Below are 17,471 nucleotides of genomic sequence, written 5' to 3' on the forward strand. Positions count from 1 at the left end.
AAAGGTTATAACACTTCAAAGGAAATTGTAGAGAGTTTATGGTCCACTGTCCCAGCACAAATGTAGAACATTGTCAATCGGGTAACGAAACTAGTGACTGACCTTGATACAAACTACTCATTATCAGCCTGCCCTGGTGGCATTCTGGCGTCTTTGGAAACGATCGAATTGAGTTTTTTACGCCATCTGCTGCTCACGGAGGATATGTGTTCATTTGGAAAACGCTCTGAAGAGTCAGCTGACAAAGAAAGTCATGTGATTCAAATTATCTAGGTAGACTACTGACTGAAGAAACAAAACAGCCTGGACCGCTCTCTATCAAGCCGTGTTTGTCCAACAGCTCACACTGTCAACTTTACCAACTATCAGCATGGCCTGGTCCAAATATCAGCTTTTTCTAGCTGGTTTGATGCTCACGACTGGCTCTATAAACACGCTGTCGGCAAAGTAAGTGAAGATTTTCGCGATATTTGTATTCCATGTTTTGTGAAAGTATTTGTAATATAATGCCATATAATTTGATCATCAGATCTGGTTTATGTAGGCCAAATGACAATTTTAAAACCATAGGCTATGTAAAGACACTGACGCAGTACTAAATAAATCGCTGCACTGTTGAATAAGTATCGGACTAGTATAGGAATTGAACTTGTCAGAATTCTTTATAGACTGATCATAAGTACAGAGGGGATAGTGGGAAAAAGGTTGGGAAGGAAACTGAAAGCCTAGCCATGTGTAACCCGTTATAAGAATGGACCAGGAGTTCCATTCACTCCACTCCTTCACAATGAAGGTTTAACCTTCGGTAGCCTACTCCACTTTTTCATTTCATCACAAATTGATGTGTCAGAGAGAAATCTTTCACGTGCAAATGTGTCTTGACATGAAAGAACCGCAAGAACATTGTCAGTATGCTTCATCAGCAAATGCTTTATGCACTACAGACAGACTTCTCCGTCTCCAACCTCCCTCCCGGCCCAGTGTCCGTTTGGCTTCCCTTTTGCCCTGTCAAGTGAAATGGGCAGTTGTACTTCTGCTACTTTTAATGTTAGGCTACACCGTTTTGACCAGTTGGCATTTGAAATGATACCTTGCTGAAACTGGCCCTGTACTGTTGCTTAGTTGAATGAGGAAATGTGATAAAACAAAGGTTAGGTTTCACTCAGTCCGCCTCTCAAAAAGTTTGCTACCTGAAGCCAAACTACTTTACTACGCTCTACTGAAGGTAACTGATACTTGAAATTTACATACAGATGGCTTCCAGTCCCTCTTATCTTTGCCTTCATAATTAGAACCTACAGCTTCATCAGCAAGGTTCATCACCCAAGCCTGTTCTGGGGTTCAAACTAGTCAAATTAGCTGCCATATTGCTTTGTAAGCACATCACATGCTAGTCATGCTTGTGTTGATTTGTCCATAAAACAAGGGCAATCAGGTTGAGCAGATAAGCTACTCATTATCTCTGTGGAGGTAGAAAGGCATCACAAACTGGTTTGTTTTGTTACGGCTTTGAATTCTACTTTCAGTTTTTTATTGAATGTATTACTTAACCTTTAGGAAATGTGGTATGTAGCTGAATGAATGCAAGTGAGGTTTTTCTCATAGCTTACTAACTTCAAATGTGTCTTTTACAGATGGGCAGACATGTTCTCAGCAAAGGGCTGCAAAGACTCTGATGAGCACACCTTCTCCCACCCCTTTGTCCAGGTGTGGTTCTTTTCAGACATCTAGAGAAACTTGAGAGAGAAATTTGACATTGAAAATTTGTCTTAACATTGTTGTTCTTGTGTGTCTCTTATCCGTTGGTCTGCCGTCCAGGCAGTAGGTATGTTCTTGGGAGAGCTCAGCTGTTTGGTGGTCTTCCACATTCTGCTGTGTCATGACCGCAGGGCGCCAGTACCGAGGATGAACGCAGGCCAGAGCTTTAACGCCCTCCTCTTCCTCCCCCCGGCCCTGTGCGACATGACTGCGACGTCCATCATGTATGTTGGTACGTAACACGTGTTATATGTTTGTCTTCTCATTGTCAGTAATGACAGTGGTGTAGTCTGGGATGTCGTAGTGGGCATACGGTCAATTTTCTAAACCCCTCTCCTCCCCTTTTCAGCACCCACCCATGTATCAATTCAAATTTTACATTGAGCATACAGGAAATCCTTGTGAAATCTGTGGCCCCGTAGCCTATGTAGACTACCACTGGGTGAACCACATGTGATCCTATTAACTAAAGTTGAGAAAAAAATCTCAGCTCTTGCTGTCTGGCGTTTCCCTTCAGAATTATTTGACTGTGTAGGTTAAGCCATGGTATAGTTGCAACATCAAAGTCAAAGTGAGGTGATGGAAGGTGTCTTTGGTACGGGGACAGTGGTTGTCTGTTTGAAGCAGGAGGGGATTACAGACAGTTCAGGGAGAGGTTAACTGTTAGCTCTCCTCGCGTCAGCCATGGATGGGGACAGAATGGTGTTGTCCTGGTCCTCAACTAGTCAAACCATCGAGATTGTGTCCCTCGCCTCAAACCATGCGTAGAAGGTGGAGGAAGGAAGAGAGGCATCATTGCTATTTCTCCCTCTGTAGTCTATGATGGAGCGCACCCCACACCAATCTGGGGTCAGAGCTGTGATAGGTAGTGGTGACTTGTCCCCGTAGGCTCTTGGTATCTCTGATTGTCCCCGAAGGTCCTATCTGGACTTTCTCAAGCTCCCAAGGGCTATGAGGGGAGCATAGCACAGACATCACCATTAACCCAGAGCTTTTGGTTGGGGAAAGTCCTAACATTGACTTGCGACAACACCATCAGTACACTTGAAGATAAGCTGCACTTACCGAGGACAGAGTCTGTGCATTCATCAGTCTCTCCACCAGCTACAACACAGAACATCTGCCAGTTTGTGGTTTCAAAACAAGCCTGGGGAGTAGCAATGGATTCCTCACTCCAGCATTGAAGTACCTGTTTGAGGTGTTGTCTGTAGTTTAGGAGAAGAATGGAGGTGTGATCTTCCTTCCCAAAGGCAGGACAATGGTCAAGTGTCCAATCACCACTCCATCATGACCTTCAGTGTCACATTATAGCAGTGTATAATGCTGAAGATAATCAGATTTTGCCCAACTATGCCACAGATTGTGACATGGTAGTCACAATCTGTGGCACAATCTTTCATTGGAAACAATTAGTCGCTATTACACTCTGTCCTAAACCTGCCTGTGACCCCCTTGTACCCCCAGCCCTCAACATGACGAGCGCCTCCAGCTTCCAGATGCTGCGTGGGGCCGTGATCATCTTCACAGGCCTGCTGTCCGTGGCTTTCCTGGGACGTCGCTTAGTGGTCAGCCAGTGGTTGGGCATCCTGATCACCATCCTGGGACTGGTGGTGGTGGGCCTGGCCGACTTCTTCAGCGGCCACAGGGACGAAACCCACAAACTCAGCGACATCCTCACAGGTACACTTGGAGGAGAAGGGGTGCTATTGGTGTGATCAGATGGGAGCTGGAAAGCCAGCATTGAAATTCATGGAAATGTGTGAGGCAATATCTATATTTTGTAGTAGGGCCGTGTTGAATAAAGTCTATTTTAAAGGAAGTAAACACTAGGGATGGGCGAACGATGCCTTGTGAAGCTTTGGTGTTTTTTTCCGGATTGTGCCGGCCCAAAGAGCCGAACTATCGGCGCATTCAAAATTAACAGCGTCATCTAGCAGCCGTTTAAACTGGTTGAATGAGGCGTAGTGGTTGTCTCCGACGGTAGACTACTACTACTATCGCCTACTACCATTTATTCTGGGGCTTAGGCCGCCAACAAGATTCTCCAAGCATCTTGGTCCTGAGCCAACATCTCAAGTTGTCCCCAAGTGTAGCCCATTTTCTTGGCATCTGCCTCCCAGTCTCTGCGCCATGTGTTTTGCGGCCGACCTCTCTTTCTTTTCCCTTGGGGATTCCACTTGAGGGACTGTTTTGTGATGTTTGTGGCTGGTTTGCGGAGAGTATGGCCTATCCATCTCCAACGTCATTGGAGGATCTCTTCGTCCGCTGGCTTTTGGCTGGTACGTTCCCACAGTTCTTTGTTACTGATAGTGTTAGGCCAGTGGATCTGGAGGATTTGTCGCAGACGGGTATTGATGAATGACTGGATTTTGTTTGTCGTATTCACTGTAGTCAGGGCCAGGTTAAGGTCATCTGGGGCCCGGGGCAGAAGCCTCCCCGAGGCCCCCCCCATGCAATTTTTTAATATATATATTATTATTACTATGATTTTTATCAATATATAGTAGAGAAAGAGAGAGGGATTGGTAATTAAATTATGACAGACAAAAATATCAGTATGTGATACATTGTAATCAATGGCGGCTGCTGGTCTTTCAAAGAGGGGAAGCTCATTTTCGGCCCACATCCTAAAAATGTTTTATTTATTTGGCTAGTTCACCCCTACGACACTAGCCTAGCCTACTGAATGAATGAACGAGCGATCTAACAAAACAATATTAATCAAGGAGGAAATGTGGAAATAAGGGTTAAACTGAAACAAGGAACGTGGTGTATAATTGTATGAAATGTATGATGAAAATTGGTTAGCAATTTCGCCAAGCAAATACCAAGAAATAGGTTGCTGCCGTTTTGTCTTTCAACTACAGTTGCAAAATCCGCGATGGGACTGAGCTTGAATAGCTTCAGTGACTTTTTGTAGTACAAAATTACTGTCAATCAAAAGGAGAAGCAGTCTTTCGACAGACCCTTCAATCATCACGCGGAAGCCCAGCGTCCAGGCCAGCCCACTCTACCATTCACCCCCAGAGACGCTGAGCGTCCGAGGCGGGACATAATCTCAGCATTCATCCAATGACCGTATAGTTTCGAAGCACTGAAAAAAACTGTTAAAAGCAGCCCCATTGAAGTCCATGGAAGCTGAGCTTCAACAGGGAAATTCACTGTGACGCTACGGGAATATATAAGAAGGAAATTAGTCAGTCGACCTGATAATATATGTAGCTGATTCTGAAAGAACTTGTCTTCGATATGAACGTGTTCTAACGCATTTAAAATGTTAACACAATAGTAAATATTTGACCATTAATTTTTTGAAATTTTAGGGGACGCTGAGCTTCCCTTGCGGTCTTAAAGAAATCGCCACTGATTGTAATACATTGTAACACGCACCCCTAGCCAGCCACAATGTCAAATAAATTGGAACATGCAGTCTAGCGTGCACACACACAGCCCAGCGAACACATATATACAAACAACTCGATTGAACAATTTAATTATCAGGCTGTGGCTGCCTACTGAAAAGAACATAGGCTAGATAATCAGTGTGGGACTAGTTTAAGTCCACTCGTCTACTTTTTTGAAGGCAAAGTCACGAATCAAATCGTTGAAGTCGATTTGGCGAAGCAGGTCAAACTCGTTTGACATCACCTTCATGCGAAGCCATTGTTGTCTTGCATGCTTTGATACCGGCAACGACACATGACGCTAAGAGAACGTGGACTTCACTACGGGTGGGTAAATGCATCAAAAATATGTATTATTATTCTTTATTTTTTTTATCTCCCGTGCTGGGGCCCCCTAGTGGCCGGGGCCCAGGGCAGCAGCCCCTCCTGCCCATTGCACAAACGCGGCCCTGACTAGTCCTCCATGTCTCAGCACCATAGAGTAGGACTGACTTCACATTGCTGTTAAAGATCTTGATCTTCATCTGTGATGGCCAGGTCTTTTGCGCTCCAGATGTTTTTTAGTTGGAGGTACGCAACTCTGGCCTTGCCAATCCTGACTTTCACATCTGCATCTGTTCCACCCTGCTTGTTGACAATGCTGCCAAGGTAGGTGAACTCCTCAACCTCCTTCAGAGCTTCGCCTTTCAGCATGATGGATGCAGTGTTGGCAGAGTTGACTCATGACTTTGCTCTTCCCTCTGTGGATGTTAAGACCGAGGCGAGCAGAGTTGGCTGCGATGGTGCTGGTCTTTTCCTGCATCTGCTGCTAGGTATGAGAGAGAAGGGCCAAGTCATCTGCAAAGTCCAGGTCATTGAGCTGTGCCCACATTGTCCACTGTATGCAGTTTTTTCCTTTCTGCTGTGGATTGCTTCATTACCCAATCCATTCCCAGCAGGAACAAGAACGGCGATAGTATGCACCCCTGCCTCACTCCCGTTTGTACGCAGAAAGCACCAGTAGGTTGTCCCTCATGGATCACTCTGCAGGTCATTCCCTCATAGGTGTTTCTGATATTAGCTTCTCAGGCACTCCGTAGTGCCTGAGAAGCTTCCAGAGGGTCTCCCTGTCCACACTATCGAAAGCCTTCTCGTAGTCGATGAAGTTTATGAATATCGGTGAATTCCACTCTATTGACTGTTCCAGGATGATGCACAGTGTGGCAATCTGGTCTATACATGATCTGTCCTTGCAGAAGCCAGCCTGCTGGTCTCTAAGCTGGGGGTCAATCATATCCTTCATCCTGTCCAGTAAGACCCTGTAGAAGACCTTTCCTGGAATGGATAGTAGCATGATCCCCCTATAGTTTCCACAGTTGCTCAGGTCCCCTTTCTTTGGCATCTTAACAAGATACCCTAACCCACATCCCATCTATGTTTCTTTCCTCACCTTCCTTATCTAGCTCTTGCAGGGCCTGACACTTGTTCTTTAGTCTGATCTTGAATTTCTCAGCTGCTGCTGGATCTCTTAATAGTGCTGTGTTGAATTTCTTTATCTGGCTCTTCTCACCTGTCCAGTTTCTCCTCAACTTCAATTGGACTTTGGCAACGAGAAGATGGTGGTCTAATGCTACGTCAGCTCCTCTTCTGGCTCGTACATCTAGGAGGGACCTCCTAAACTTCTTTGTGACACATACATGGTTTATTTGGTTCTCAGTGGAGAGGTCCAGTGATACCCATGTGGCTTTGTGTACTCGCCTGTGGGGGAAGACACTTCCTCCGCTGACAAGGTTGCAAACTATGTTTGCACATAGTTCTGCGAATCTCTCTCCATTTTCGTTCATCTCCTAGACCATGCTGCCCCATTATCCTCTCATAGCCTCTGTTGTTACTTCCAGTTTTTGCATTGAGGTCTCCCATTAAGATGGTAATGTCTCTTCCTGGGTATCTCTGGATGATGGTCTGTATTCTGCTGTAGAATTCGTCCTTGCTCTCTTCGTCACTGTCGTTGGTTGGGCCATAGCACTGAATGATGTTCATGTTTATTCTTTCCTTCTTTGTTTTGAATGTCGCTGCTATTGCTCTCGGGCCATGTGCCTCCCATCCCATGAGTGTTCTCTGAGCAGCCTTGGACAGCATCTAAGCGACTCCCTGGGTGTGGTGTGCGTTGTCCTCCTCATGGCCCGAGTACAGCATCAGCTCTCCTGTTGCAAGCCTCTTCTGTCCAGAACCCATCCATCTTGATTCACTGATTCCGAGTATGGCAAGGTTGTACTTCCTCATCTCGGTGGTAACTTGAGCGCTCTTTCCAGCTTCGAACATGGTCCTTACGTTCCATGTACCGATGGAGGACCAGGTGTTGCCTTTAGTCTGACCTCTACCCTAAAACCTGCCCGGCTTGGTAAGACCTGCCAGGGGTATAGCCCCCACCGGTATAGCCTCCAGTCAATGGAAGTACACAAGCCTCCCCACCACGGCAAGGTAACAACACAGAGGGAAGCGACGGTAGACTACCCTACGTTATTTAATATTTTAATTAAGGCTACATGTGTTCATTTTGATCTGATAGTAGTGCTCACACATTAAAATGTTGTGATACATCTGTAGGCCGTTAGAATTGTGTCATTTTCTCACAGTAAAAGTTAAAGAATAACGTCCGAGGTGCCCTGCACTGGGGCGCAAATTCAGGTATCCAGACTTGCGTTAACAATATGTCGTCGAACATCGTTTTAACCAGCTACACCACCGAAAAAGCTGTTACTTGCTGATGTGGGTGGACTGTGGACGGTCTTTATATCAATCAAACTAGATTACACTGATTTTTCTTATTCTTAACATTTGTGATATGTAGGCCTATTGTGAACTGGGGGGCTTTATTATTACTAATTATTATTAATGTTGACAATGTTGACGAATCATCAACATTTGTTGTTTGGGCACTGTACCTACCTAGTCCTATCATGTTACGTTTCATTTCAATAAAATAACACAACACTCAAATGCACGGATTTATAATTCTTACAATACGGATTTGGCTAAATAATAATGACCGATGGAAGAAACTTGAGCGATGCCTGGTGCTGCTTCTCTGGCAATGTATGATTTGTCTTTAACAAGAAGCGGTGGCTTCGTTCCCTCTCTATGGCTCTGGTTCAGAAGAGCGGCAAAACTTTGAACCAGTTTGTGACGTTTGAAGCATTGAACGTCATCTATCATGTGGTTATTGTAATTTGATACAAGCTCCAAAACACTTTTTCGAAACTGTGCGTGTTTTGCGACACAAGCATTGATGCGTCAGTGACATACGTCCCATCCCTAGTAAACACCATATTTGAAATCCTCTGTTTTTAGTCATGTTGTTTGGCGTCTTCATTTTGATTTTGCGTCCAACTTCTCTGAAACATGCCTTATTTGCCCCATCCTTATTGTTTATCCTCATAGTTTTCTGTAGCAAAGATTTACAACTAACAACCATGCCTAATGTGTCTGACTTTTCTGCAATCTCAAAGTGAGCAAAAAATATGCTTGATCTTCGCTTAACCTTCTGACTTCCAGGTGACCTTCTGATCATCATGGCTCAGGTCATTGCCGCAGTGCAAATGGTCCTGGAGGAGAAGTTTGTCTATAAGCACGACGTTCACCCTCTGCGGGCAGTGGGAACTGAAGGTAATACAAAACACTCTGCCATATCATCAGTCCACTTTAGTGTTTTGCCATTGAGCACTTTCAAGTGCAGTAAATTGAATTGCATTACTACTACATTGACTAAATAACTAAACAAACACCACAATAACTGAACAATTGTTTGCCTTTAACTGAGCTTTTATTTGCATTTATTGCAGAGTGAAAAATACACTTTTTAAAGCCAAATAGCTAGTGAATGTTCAAACGTTATCAACACATCTAACAGCTACTTGCTATAGAGCTTCTGGTCGCAGTTAGTAACTAAAACGCAACCAACGTCGTAATGCATATAGCTTTTTTTCAGAGCTACTGTGAAGTTTTTTTAAACTTGAACCAGCTTGTTGTTGGCACATGTTTTGTTTTTGGCATGTTGGAAAGATAGATGGTGTCGTTAGATGGGAGCAATCATTTCTGGTATTTCCACAATGCCTTACTTTGTCCTGATAAAGTTTGCACACATTGTTGGTCATGTAGGTAGCCTATAGCTCTGGTTTCCCTTTCAGACTATGAAAGCCAGTGTTTCTAGACATATCACTTGCTTTCTCTCATTGTTTTAAGAGAGAATCTGAAAGAAATACATAGGCTACGTAAGAAGGGAGATTGACAACTAGACAAACATAAATGTACAAACATTTTCCCGATCTGACTCAATGTAGCTGCTGGACATTCCAGATTCAGCAGCTATCAAATTTGCTATTAAGCTACTAATAATAAGTCTCGTGTCACCAGTCCTGTTGTTACCGAATGCCGATATAATAAAAAATGGCTTATTATTATTTATTATCTCTTACAATGTACTACATATTAAAAATATGATCTCTTACAATGTACTAAATATTACAAATATTGTTTGTTTAACATGCAAATTGAGTGGGGAACGGTGCAACAGAGATAGATTTTGTTGTTGGAGAAGATAATGTCATTCGATTTGGATGTGATATCTTTAACCTAGATTATTAGGGTTCCTCCGGTAGGAGGAAACCTATTGTTTCTGTTCCTACTATTATTATTATTATTATTATATTTCTCCATGAAATGGGTCAATAGCTAAAAAAGTCCTTGGCCCGATTTTTTTTCAAATTTGGCCCAATGATACACCAGGTCACTCACTACTCCCAGACCGCTAATGGCCCACGTACGCCCATAGGTGGCGCTATAAGCCACGCCCAAAATCTAGGTGATTTCCCCTGCGCCCCATTACTCCAAAATGCCAGAAAATTGGTATACATGTCTTATTTCTCAAGGGGAACAAAAAAGCCTCAAGGACATAAGGTCCGGCATGATAGATTTAGCTGTACTGTTCAAATTTTGTACAACCTTCAAAACATTCTCCTCATGAACCATAGATCCAATCAACTTGAAATGTGTTACAGATGTGTAGACTACATGTCTTTATATAGGGTGAAATACAATACAAAATGGCTGAAAGGTGTGTATTTATGTAAATGTACACATTGCCTCAATATCTTTGTGTCAATAAATCGAATATAATTTTGACCGATGGCTTTTCAAACAGGGTTCAAGATGACATCACTCTGAAGTACCATTAACAATTTCACCTTGGTATGTCAAAATATGATTGAATTACAGCTGTTTGAACTTTAGCCGAATCTAGCAACGCTTACCACAGGAGAAACGGATTAGTTTTTTATACTGTAACTGACCATGACAATATTCAACACTGAGAATGGCTCAATGGGTTGAGACAATGTGCTGTAAAGTGTGTAGGGGGTTAAATATTGGCCAAACAACCTAAACGAATTCCCCTATGGTGGATGGTTAAAGGAAGATGGGAAACTGAATAGTGTATTATCATCAACCAAATAATGCCAATACAAATAGAATTAAGGTTATTTGACTTTATGGGTTAAATCAGAGCAAGAATGGTCAAAGTACGGTTAAATGGAATACGCATTTAATAACATTGCAAATGAATGAAATCAATTACAAAGCAAACATGTTACAAAATGAAGACTTTAAATTAGTGGTGGGCCGTTATCGGCGTTAACGGAGTGAGACTCTTATCGGGCGATAAACCAAATATCGCCGTTAATCTATTCTCAAAGTTGGGTTGGGAGCTGGGTCTATACTACGCAAGCTATGATGACTTTCACCTTGATATTTTAGCGCGGATGTATACGTAGCCAAATTGCACTGTAGTGGGCGAGAACGAGTCTTCGAACCTGTGTGTATGCCTTGTGTATGAAATTATCACATCAAACGTGACGTGCTAACATGGATGCAGCTATGAAGCCGCGTGGTTTGCTTCAGGGAAAATTTATTTTTAAGAAGCTTCCCAATGGAAACCTCGACAAGACTAAGGTTGTTTGCACCTTGTGCTATGCAGAATTAGTTTACTGTAGGAGTTCTTCCAGTCTCAAATACCACCTAAACGCAAAGCATCCCTTAGCTAATGCGGAAGATGCCGGGCCAAGCACTGATGTAGCGCAGGGGAAGAGTCGTCGTCAAACTACGATGTTTGAGTGCAACCGAGGCAAGCCCGTCAGCACAGCGCTATCAGCCAAGCTAACTAATCTAATAAACAGTTAATAAACACAAGTACATCTTATTGAACATAATTTATTTTCATCACCAATTATCATAGCAGAACAGCTTTCTCAAGCAGTTTGTGATGCATTTTGGAAACAGGAGATGAGCTCCTGGTCTAATGCGCCACATGGCTTGAGAAACCCGTTCTCAAAGACTTACTTTAAATCATTATTTGGGTAGCACACATATTCTGAATGCCTTCGGCGGAATTCAAATGAGTCTAGATTAACACCAAGATTACAGTGAGATTAATCTAGATTTAAAACAATTAGCTATGCCCACCACTACTTTAAATCTTACCTACTCTACCATGATTATTGTAAATCAGAGAGAAAGCAAGAGTAGGACAAGGGAGAACTGAGGAAAAGGTCTCAGGAGATGAAGAATCCACAGAACAATGCATTACAATTCCCTTTATACACAAGGACAACCAATCAGACCAAATCTTGAATGGGGTGTGAGACCCATCAAGTTGAGACTTTAGCATATGAGAGGTGGGGGCAGGTTTGACACCCAGCCTTACAAGTGCAAGGTCATAGGTTCAAATCCAGCCATAGTCTTTGACCCTGTCATAATTTTGATGATCTGTTTAGTTAAACAGGATGACATTCTGAAGTACCATAGCAATTGCATCTTGATATGTCAAAAGATCACTGAATTACAGCTGTTAAAGCTGACAGTGCCCTTTCTATTCATAAAATCTCAACAGTTGGTGTGTAGCAGAGAGGATAGAGAGACTGACTTGTAACCTTATGCTCATGAGTTCAAATCCCCATTCAGTCTTTTGTTGTTGGCCAAACATGAAGTAGTTTTGCTCTCTTGTCCAACTCTTGATCTTCTACAATGTACATTTTATAATATTTTGCGGAGGAACCCGCATCGCTGCTTGCAGCTATATTTCAAATTGTAAACTTCAATTTAGGGAATAACCCCGCAATCTTGCTTCATGTCTTTGATTACACACACGTATGGGAATCAGATGGCTGAGCGGTTAGGGAATCGGGCTATTAATCAGAAAGTTGCCGGTTCGATTCCAGGCCGTCCAAAATGACGTGTCCTTGGGCAAGGCACTTCACCCTACTTGCCTCGGGGGAATGTCCCTGTACTCACTGTAAGTCACTTTGGATAAGAGCGTCTGATAAATGACTAAATGTAACGTGTATATACCGAACTAGCTATTTGACTACTAACAAGAGTCTAACAACTTAGCACATCCAAAGCTGACATAATTGTTGACAGCGTGCGGTCTCTCAAATCAAAAACTAGGCTGTTGTTCAAAATAAAATGCAGATGGTTAGACCTACAGTAGCACAGCATAAGCAGACATAGCCTAAAACTTTCATTCCCGAAACATAAAAATCCTATGCCTAGCCTATATGCTACACACTGTAAAATAATGATAGGATGGCCAATTTACAGTTTTCAAGTGGTAGGCTACATCATATTCGACGTCGAACTATGGAATATAAACTGTTGTTGTGTTGTGTGCATTCAACATGTTTTGAGTCACCCGGTACTTTGATAAAATGCTTCCATACCCAGAGATGAGCAAAAATACATCAAAATGTATTTTGATACAAAATACCCCTCAAATAAATGTATTAAAATAAACTACAAAATACCGGTGCCAGAAAATGTAACAAAATACAATACATGTATTTTGTATTTAAAATATAGGAAACACTTTTTCTGGATTTTCAGTTTTCTCACAATTTGGTATAGCAGTGCATTCAGGTTTGGGCTATATAATGTACACAAAGCTCTGGTGAACCCCACAAAAAGAAAGAACAGTCACAGAATGTCTGTAACTAAGCCAAGCTATTAAAAGACAACAACTTGATTGATAATGTGTGTGTGTGTGTATGTATATATATATATATACATAATTTTTTTTAAATAATGGGTTTATGGAACAGCCCATAAACTTACAAACTTCAATATATTTATTCATTCAATATTGTCTCAAAATGATATGATAATGTTCTTGTGTGGTTTTCAAAAATTATAATAAATAGTTGTTGAAAATTTAAAATTCTCTCTCTGTCTCGGCATGGGTGGGAGAGGCGTGGCGGAGTCAGGGTGGCACGGAGAGGGACAAGCTTTTGTGACACTTTCACAAATCCATGTGTGTTTTCCCATAGGCACAGGGGAATGTGTGTGTGTGTGTGTAATCCACACTACCTGCCCCTCCACCTGACGAGTCACACAGACTCTCCCTCACACACACACACACACACCCACACCCACGCTGAGGCATCAGAGGATGAGTAGGCACTCACTCACACACTCACTCTCACTCACACACACCTAAAACAATATAAGCTGAGCAGGGGAAACTGAAGCATCAGATCGTCCAACTTTCTGTACAAAAAATGAACTTACAAACTTCAATACAAAAGTGAACAGATAACTTAACCAGTGAGTTGAGACCCAACCACTGAGTAGCCAGTTTAGTTGCCTTTTAAGAACAACTAACTTTTCAAATATTTCTGGGGTTAACTGCCTCCTGTGCGGATGGAATATTATTCCTGCAAACGAGAAGAGTCTCTCAACCGGAGCTGAAGAGGGGAGGGTTGTGTTAAATCGAACAAAAAGGAGCTTGATAAGTGGGTACTGCTGAAGAGAAAGCAGGCCTTTTCTGGTGTCCTCCAGAAAACGAAGGGTCTCTAACTCAGCTTTGATCTGAAGACTGAACTCGTGAACTGTTTTTTGATTCGTCGAGAAAGTATTTCGAGTATTTTAAATACAAAATGACTCCACTCTAAAGTATTTTGTTACAAATTACAATAGATTTTTTATCGGCCCTATCAAATACAAATTACAAAATACTCAAAAGTATTAAAATATGTATTTCAAATACAAGTAATTGAAATACTGCCCATCTCTGTCCATACCACAGATTTATTTGCCATTTTGGTATGGTAGAGTTTAGGCTAACAGCTACAATTGTGCTAATGTGCCGTGTGCAAAAAACAAAACGCAGATTAACGAAAGTGAAAATGGTAACACCGGCAGCTCGACTAAAAAAAATCTTAGTCGACCAAGAGCATATCGACCAAACAATCGACTAGTCGATTGAGTGGGGACAGCCCTACACCTCACAGTTGTGGCATATCAAGATGCTGATTAGACAGCATGATTATTGCACAGGTGTGCCTTAAACTGGCCACAATAAAAGGCCACTCTAAAATGTGCAGTTTTATTGTATAGGAGGAGTCCGAAAACCAGTGCAATAATCATGCTGTCTAATAAGCATCTTGATATGCCACAACTGTGAGGTGGATGGATTTTCTCGGCAAAGGAGAAGTGTTCACAAACAGATTTAAACAGATTTGTGAGCAATATTTGAGAGAAATAGGCCTTTTGTGTACATAGAAAAAACCCTTTTGACCTTATAACAGCCTTAATTCTTCGTGGCATGCTTTCAACAAGGTATTGGAAACATTCCTCTGAGATTTTGGTAAGAGATGATAGCATCATGTCAATATGCTATCAGTTGCTGCAGATTTGATGCACATCCATTAAGATAAAATAAAATAATCCTTTATTTGTCCCGCAGTGGGGAAATTGCAGTTTGCAACAGCAGCAGGGTACAGTACAGCACTCAGAGTAACAATTTAAAATATAGAAAATACAAAATATAAAATATACGAGATACAAGATACAGGGAGTCCTGCAAAAATATGAAGATAAGGACCTAAGGGTATAAAATTATGCTTATCTCCCGTTCCACCACATCCCAATGTGCTCTATTGGATTGAGATCTGGTGACTGTGGAGGCCGTTGTCATCTTCAACAAACCAGTTTGAGATGATTTTAGCTTTGTGACATGGTGCATTATCCTGCTGGAAGTAGCCATCAGAAGATGGGTACACTGTGGTCATAAAGGGATGGACATGGTCAGCAACAATACTCAGGTAGGCTGTTTAAACGATGCTCAATTGGTACTAAGGAGCCCAAAGTGTGCCAAGAAAATATCCCCCACACCATTACACCACCACCACCAGCCTGAACCACTGATACAAGGCAGGATGGATCCATGCTTTCATGTTGTTTATACCAAATTCTGACCCTACCATCTGAATGTTGTAGCTGAAATCGATGTGGTCTTCTGCTGCTATAGCCCATCTGCTTCAAGGTTCGACGTGTTGTGCGTTCAGAGATGGTATTCTGCATACCTTGGTTGTAACGAGTGGTTATTTGAGTTACTGTTGCCTTTCTATCATCTTGAACCAGTCTGCCCATTCTCCTCTGATCTCTGACATCAACAAGGCATTTTTGTCCACACAACTGCCGCTCACTGGATATTTTCTCTTTTTCGGACCATTCTTTGTAAACAATAGAGATGGTTGTGTGTGAAAATACCAGTAGATCAGCAGTTTCTGAAATAGTAAGACCAGACCGTCTGGCACCAATAACCATGCCATGTTCAAAGTCACTTAAATCCCCATTCTGATGCTTGGTTTGAACTTCAGAAAGTTGTCTTGACCACGTCTACATGCCTAAATGCATTGAGTTGCTGCCATGTGATTGGCTGATCAGCTATTTGTGTTAACAAGCAATTGAGGCGTACCTAATAAAGTGGCCGGTGAGTGTGTGTATATATATATATATATATATATATATATATATATCTATATATCCCAGTGTAATAAAAAAAAAATGGTAAATCTGTGAATGCACCTCAATTATAATCTTTTTCTGCAGGCTTCTTTGGGTTCATCATCCTCTCGCTGCTTCTCATCCCTATGTTTTTAATCCCCGTGGGCGGCTTCAGCAGCAACCCTCGTCACGTTCTGGAGGACGCGCTGGACGCCTTCTGTCAGATCGGCCACCAGCCCCTCATCATCCTGGCATTGCTGGGCAACACCATCAGCATCGCCTTTTTCAACTTTGCAGGCATCAGTGTCACCAAGGAGATAAGCGCCACCACCCGGATGGTGCTGGACAGCCTGCGCACTGTGGTGATCTGGGCGGCCAGCCTGATGCTGGGCTGGGAGAGCTTCCATGGCCTGCAGGTGCTGGGCTTCATCATCCTGCTAGTGGGAGCAGCGCTGTACAATGGCCTCCATCGCCCCCTGGTGGCCAGGATCCCCTGCTGTGCTGGGATGATGCTGGAGGAGGAGGGGGGGAACCCAGCAGAGAGGGAGAGGCTGCTGGCTGATGGGAGGGTGCAGGCTGATGAGCAGAGCTAACAGTGGAATGGCTGACCAAATCACTATCCTTGGCCATGCCTGTCACTACACCAATCCTGAGTAGATTGACTGTATGCATTTGTGGTAAATCTCTGTAGGCCTGAGGTCACCTTGTTGATGAATGCAATGTTATTGTATGGTCAGTAGGACCATTTTGTCTATACAGACATTATGAATTCAGCCAAACATTGATTACTAGACAATTGTACAGCTGTTATACATGTTATTGGTTTACGGCATTTTAATTTGATTTTAATACTAAGAATAGTCTAGAAGAATATAAATATTTAATTAAGTTACAGGTTTTTCAATGTTGTCTTCTTTCAGGGGGAAAATTCATTTAAATTGAGTTTATGGCCAGTTAAATTGTGTGAACCTGACCTCTGACCTTCCTTATCAAATTACTGAAATGTGTACTGTAGTACATGGCTAGGTCACAAGTCAACTGCCACAACTGACCGTTTTGTGACATTTTGTAAATGTTTTAGCTCATGTTTTAGATAGTTATGTTCTTTTTGGACTAACCCTAACCCACAATAATGACAATGATGTTTGCGACTGTGTGCTTGTAGTGTATTTACTGCTCCTATGTTCATGTTGCCAATGCCACTGCTCACACATGGGCCTATGTTATATATTTTCCGTAATTCAAGGAATTCATCTTTTGTGGTTTCCTTTTTAAAGAACGGGTTTGTTGCATTTTTCTAAGTATTTTTCAGTGGTTGTGTCACATGCTGAAATCCTTCAAAAATATATTCTGAATGCCATTTTGTGCATTTGAATATTCGTTTCTTGACATTATTTGGTTTTAACTGACTGTGCAACTCTCAAATCATTGATAAAACAGGTTTGCTGAATAGCTTACCAATTAAAAGGGACTTTTAATTCATATGACTGGATC

At 42.3% G+C, this 17,471-nt stretch overlaps 1 protein-coding gene across 2 annotated transcripts; it reads left to right on the top strand.

The window, feature by feature from the left end:
* Positions 1–243: 243 nt before the first annotated feature.
* On the top strand, positions 244–17,062 carry slc35f6 (solute carrier family 35 member F6). Of its 2 annotated transcripts, none has more exons than XM_062468335.1 (6): positions 244–447; positions 1,635–1,707; positions 1,819–1,990; positions 3,223–3,438; positions 8,697–8,807; positions 16,083–17,062. In XM_062468335.1, the coding sequence occupies exons 1-6, from the start codon at positions 371–373 to the stop codon at positions 16,568–16,570; spliced, it is 1,137 nt and encodes a 378-aa protein (XP_062324319.1). In that variant the 5' UTR covers positions 244–370; the 3' UTR covers positions 16,571–17,062. The 2 variants fall into 2 exon arrangements, with proteins under 2 accessions (XP_062324319.1, XP_062324320.1); XM_062468336.1 differs by having other exon boundaries at positions 255–447; positions 1,890–1,990.
* The last annotated feature ends 409 nt before the right edge of the window (positions 17,063–17,471 follow it).

This window comes from Osmerus eperlanus, chromosome 8 (assembly GCF_963692335.1).
Source record: "Osmerus eperlanus chromosome 8, fOsmEpe2.1, whole genome shotgun sequence".
NCBI classification, from domain to species: Eukaryota; Metazoa; Chordata; class Actinopteri; order Osmeriformes; family Osmeridae; genus Osmerus; species Osmerus eperlanus.

Excerpts from the sequence above, each read along its gene's own strand:
- slc35f6 (XM_062468335.1), top strand. The coding sequence starts at position 371 with ATGGCCTGGTCCAAATATCAGCTTTTTCTAGCTGGTTTGATGCTCACG. Across the intron at positions 3,439-8,696 it reads ACTCAGCGACATCCTCACAG|GTGACCTTCTGATCATCATG; the intron begins GTACACTTGGAG and ends TCTGACTTCCAG. Across the intron at positions 8,808-16,082 it reads GCGGGCAGTGGGAACTGAAG|GCTTCTTTGGGTTCATCATC; the intron begins GTAATACAAAAC and ends CTTTTTCTGCAG.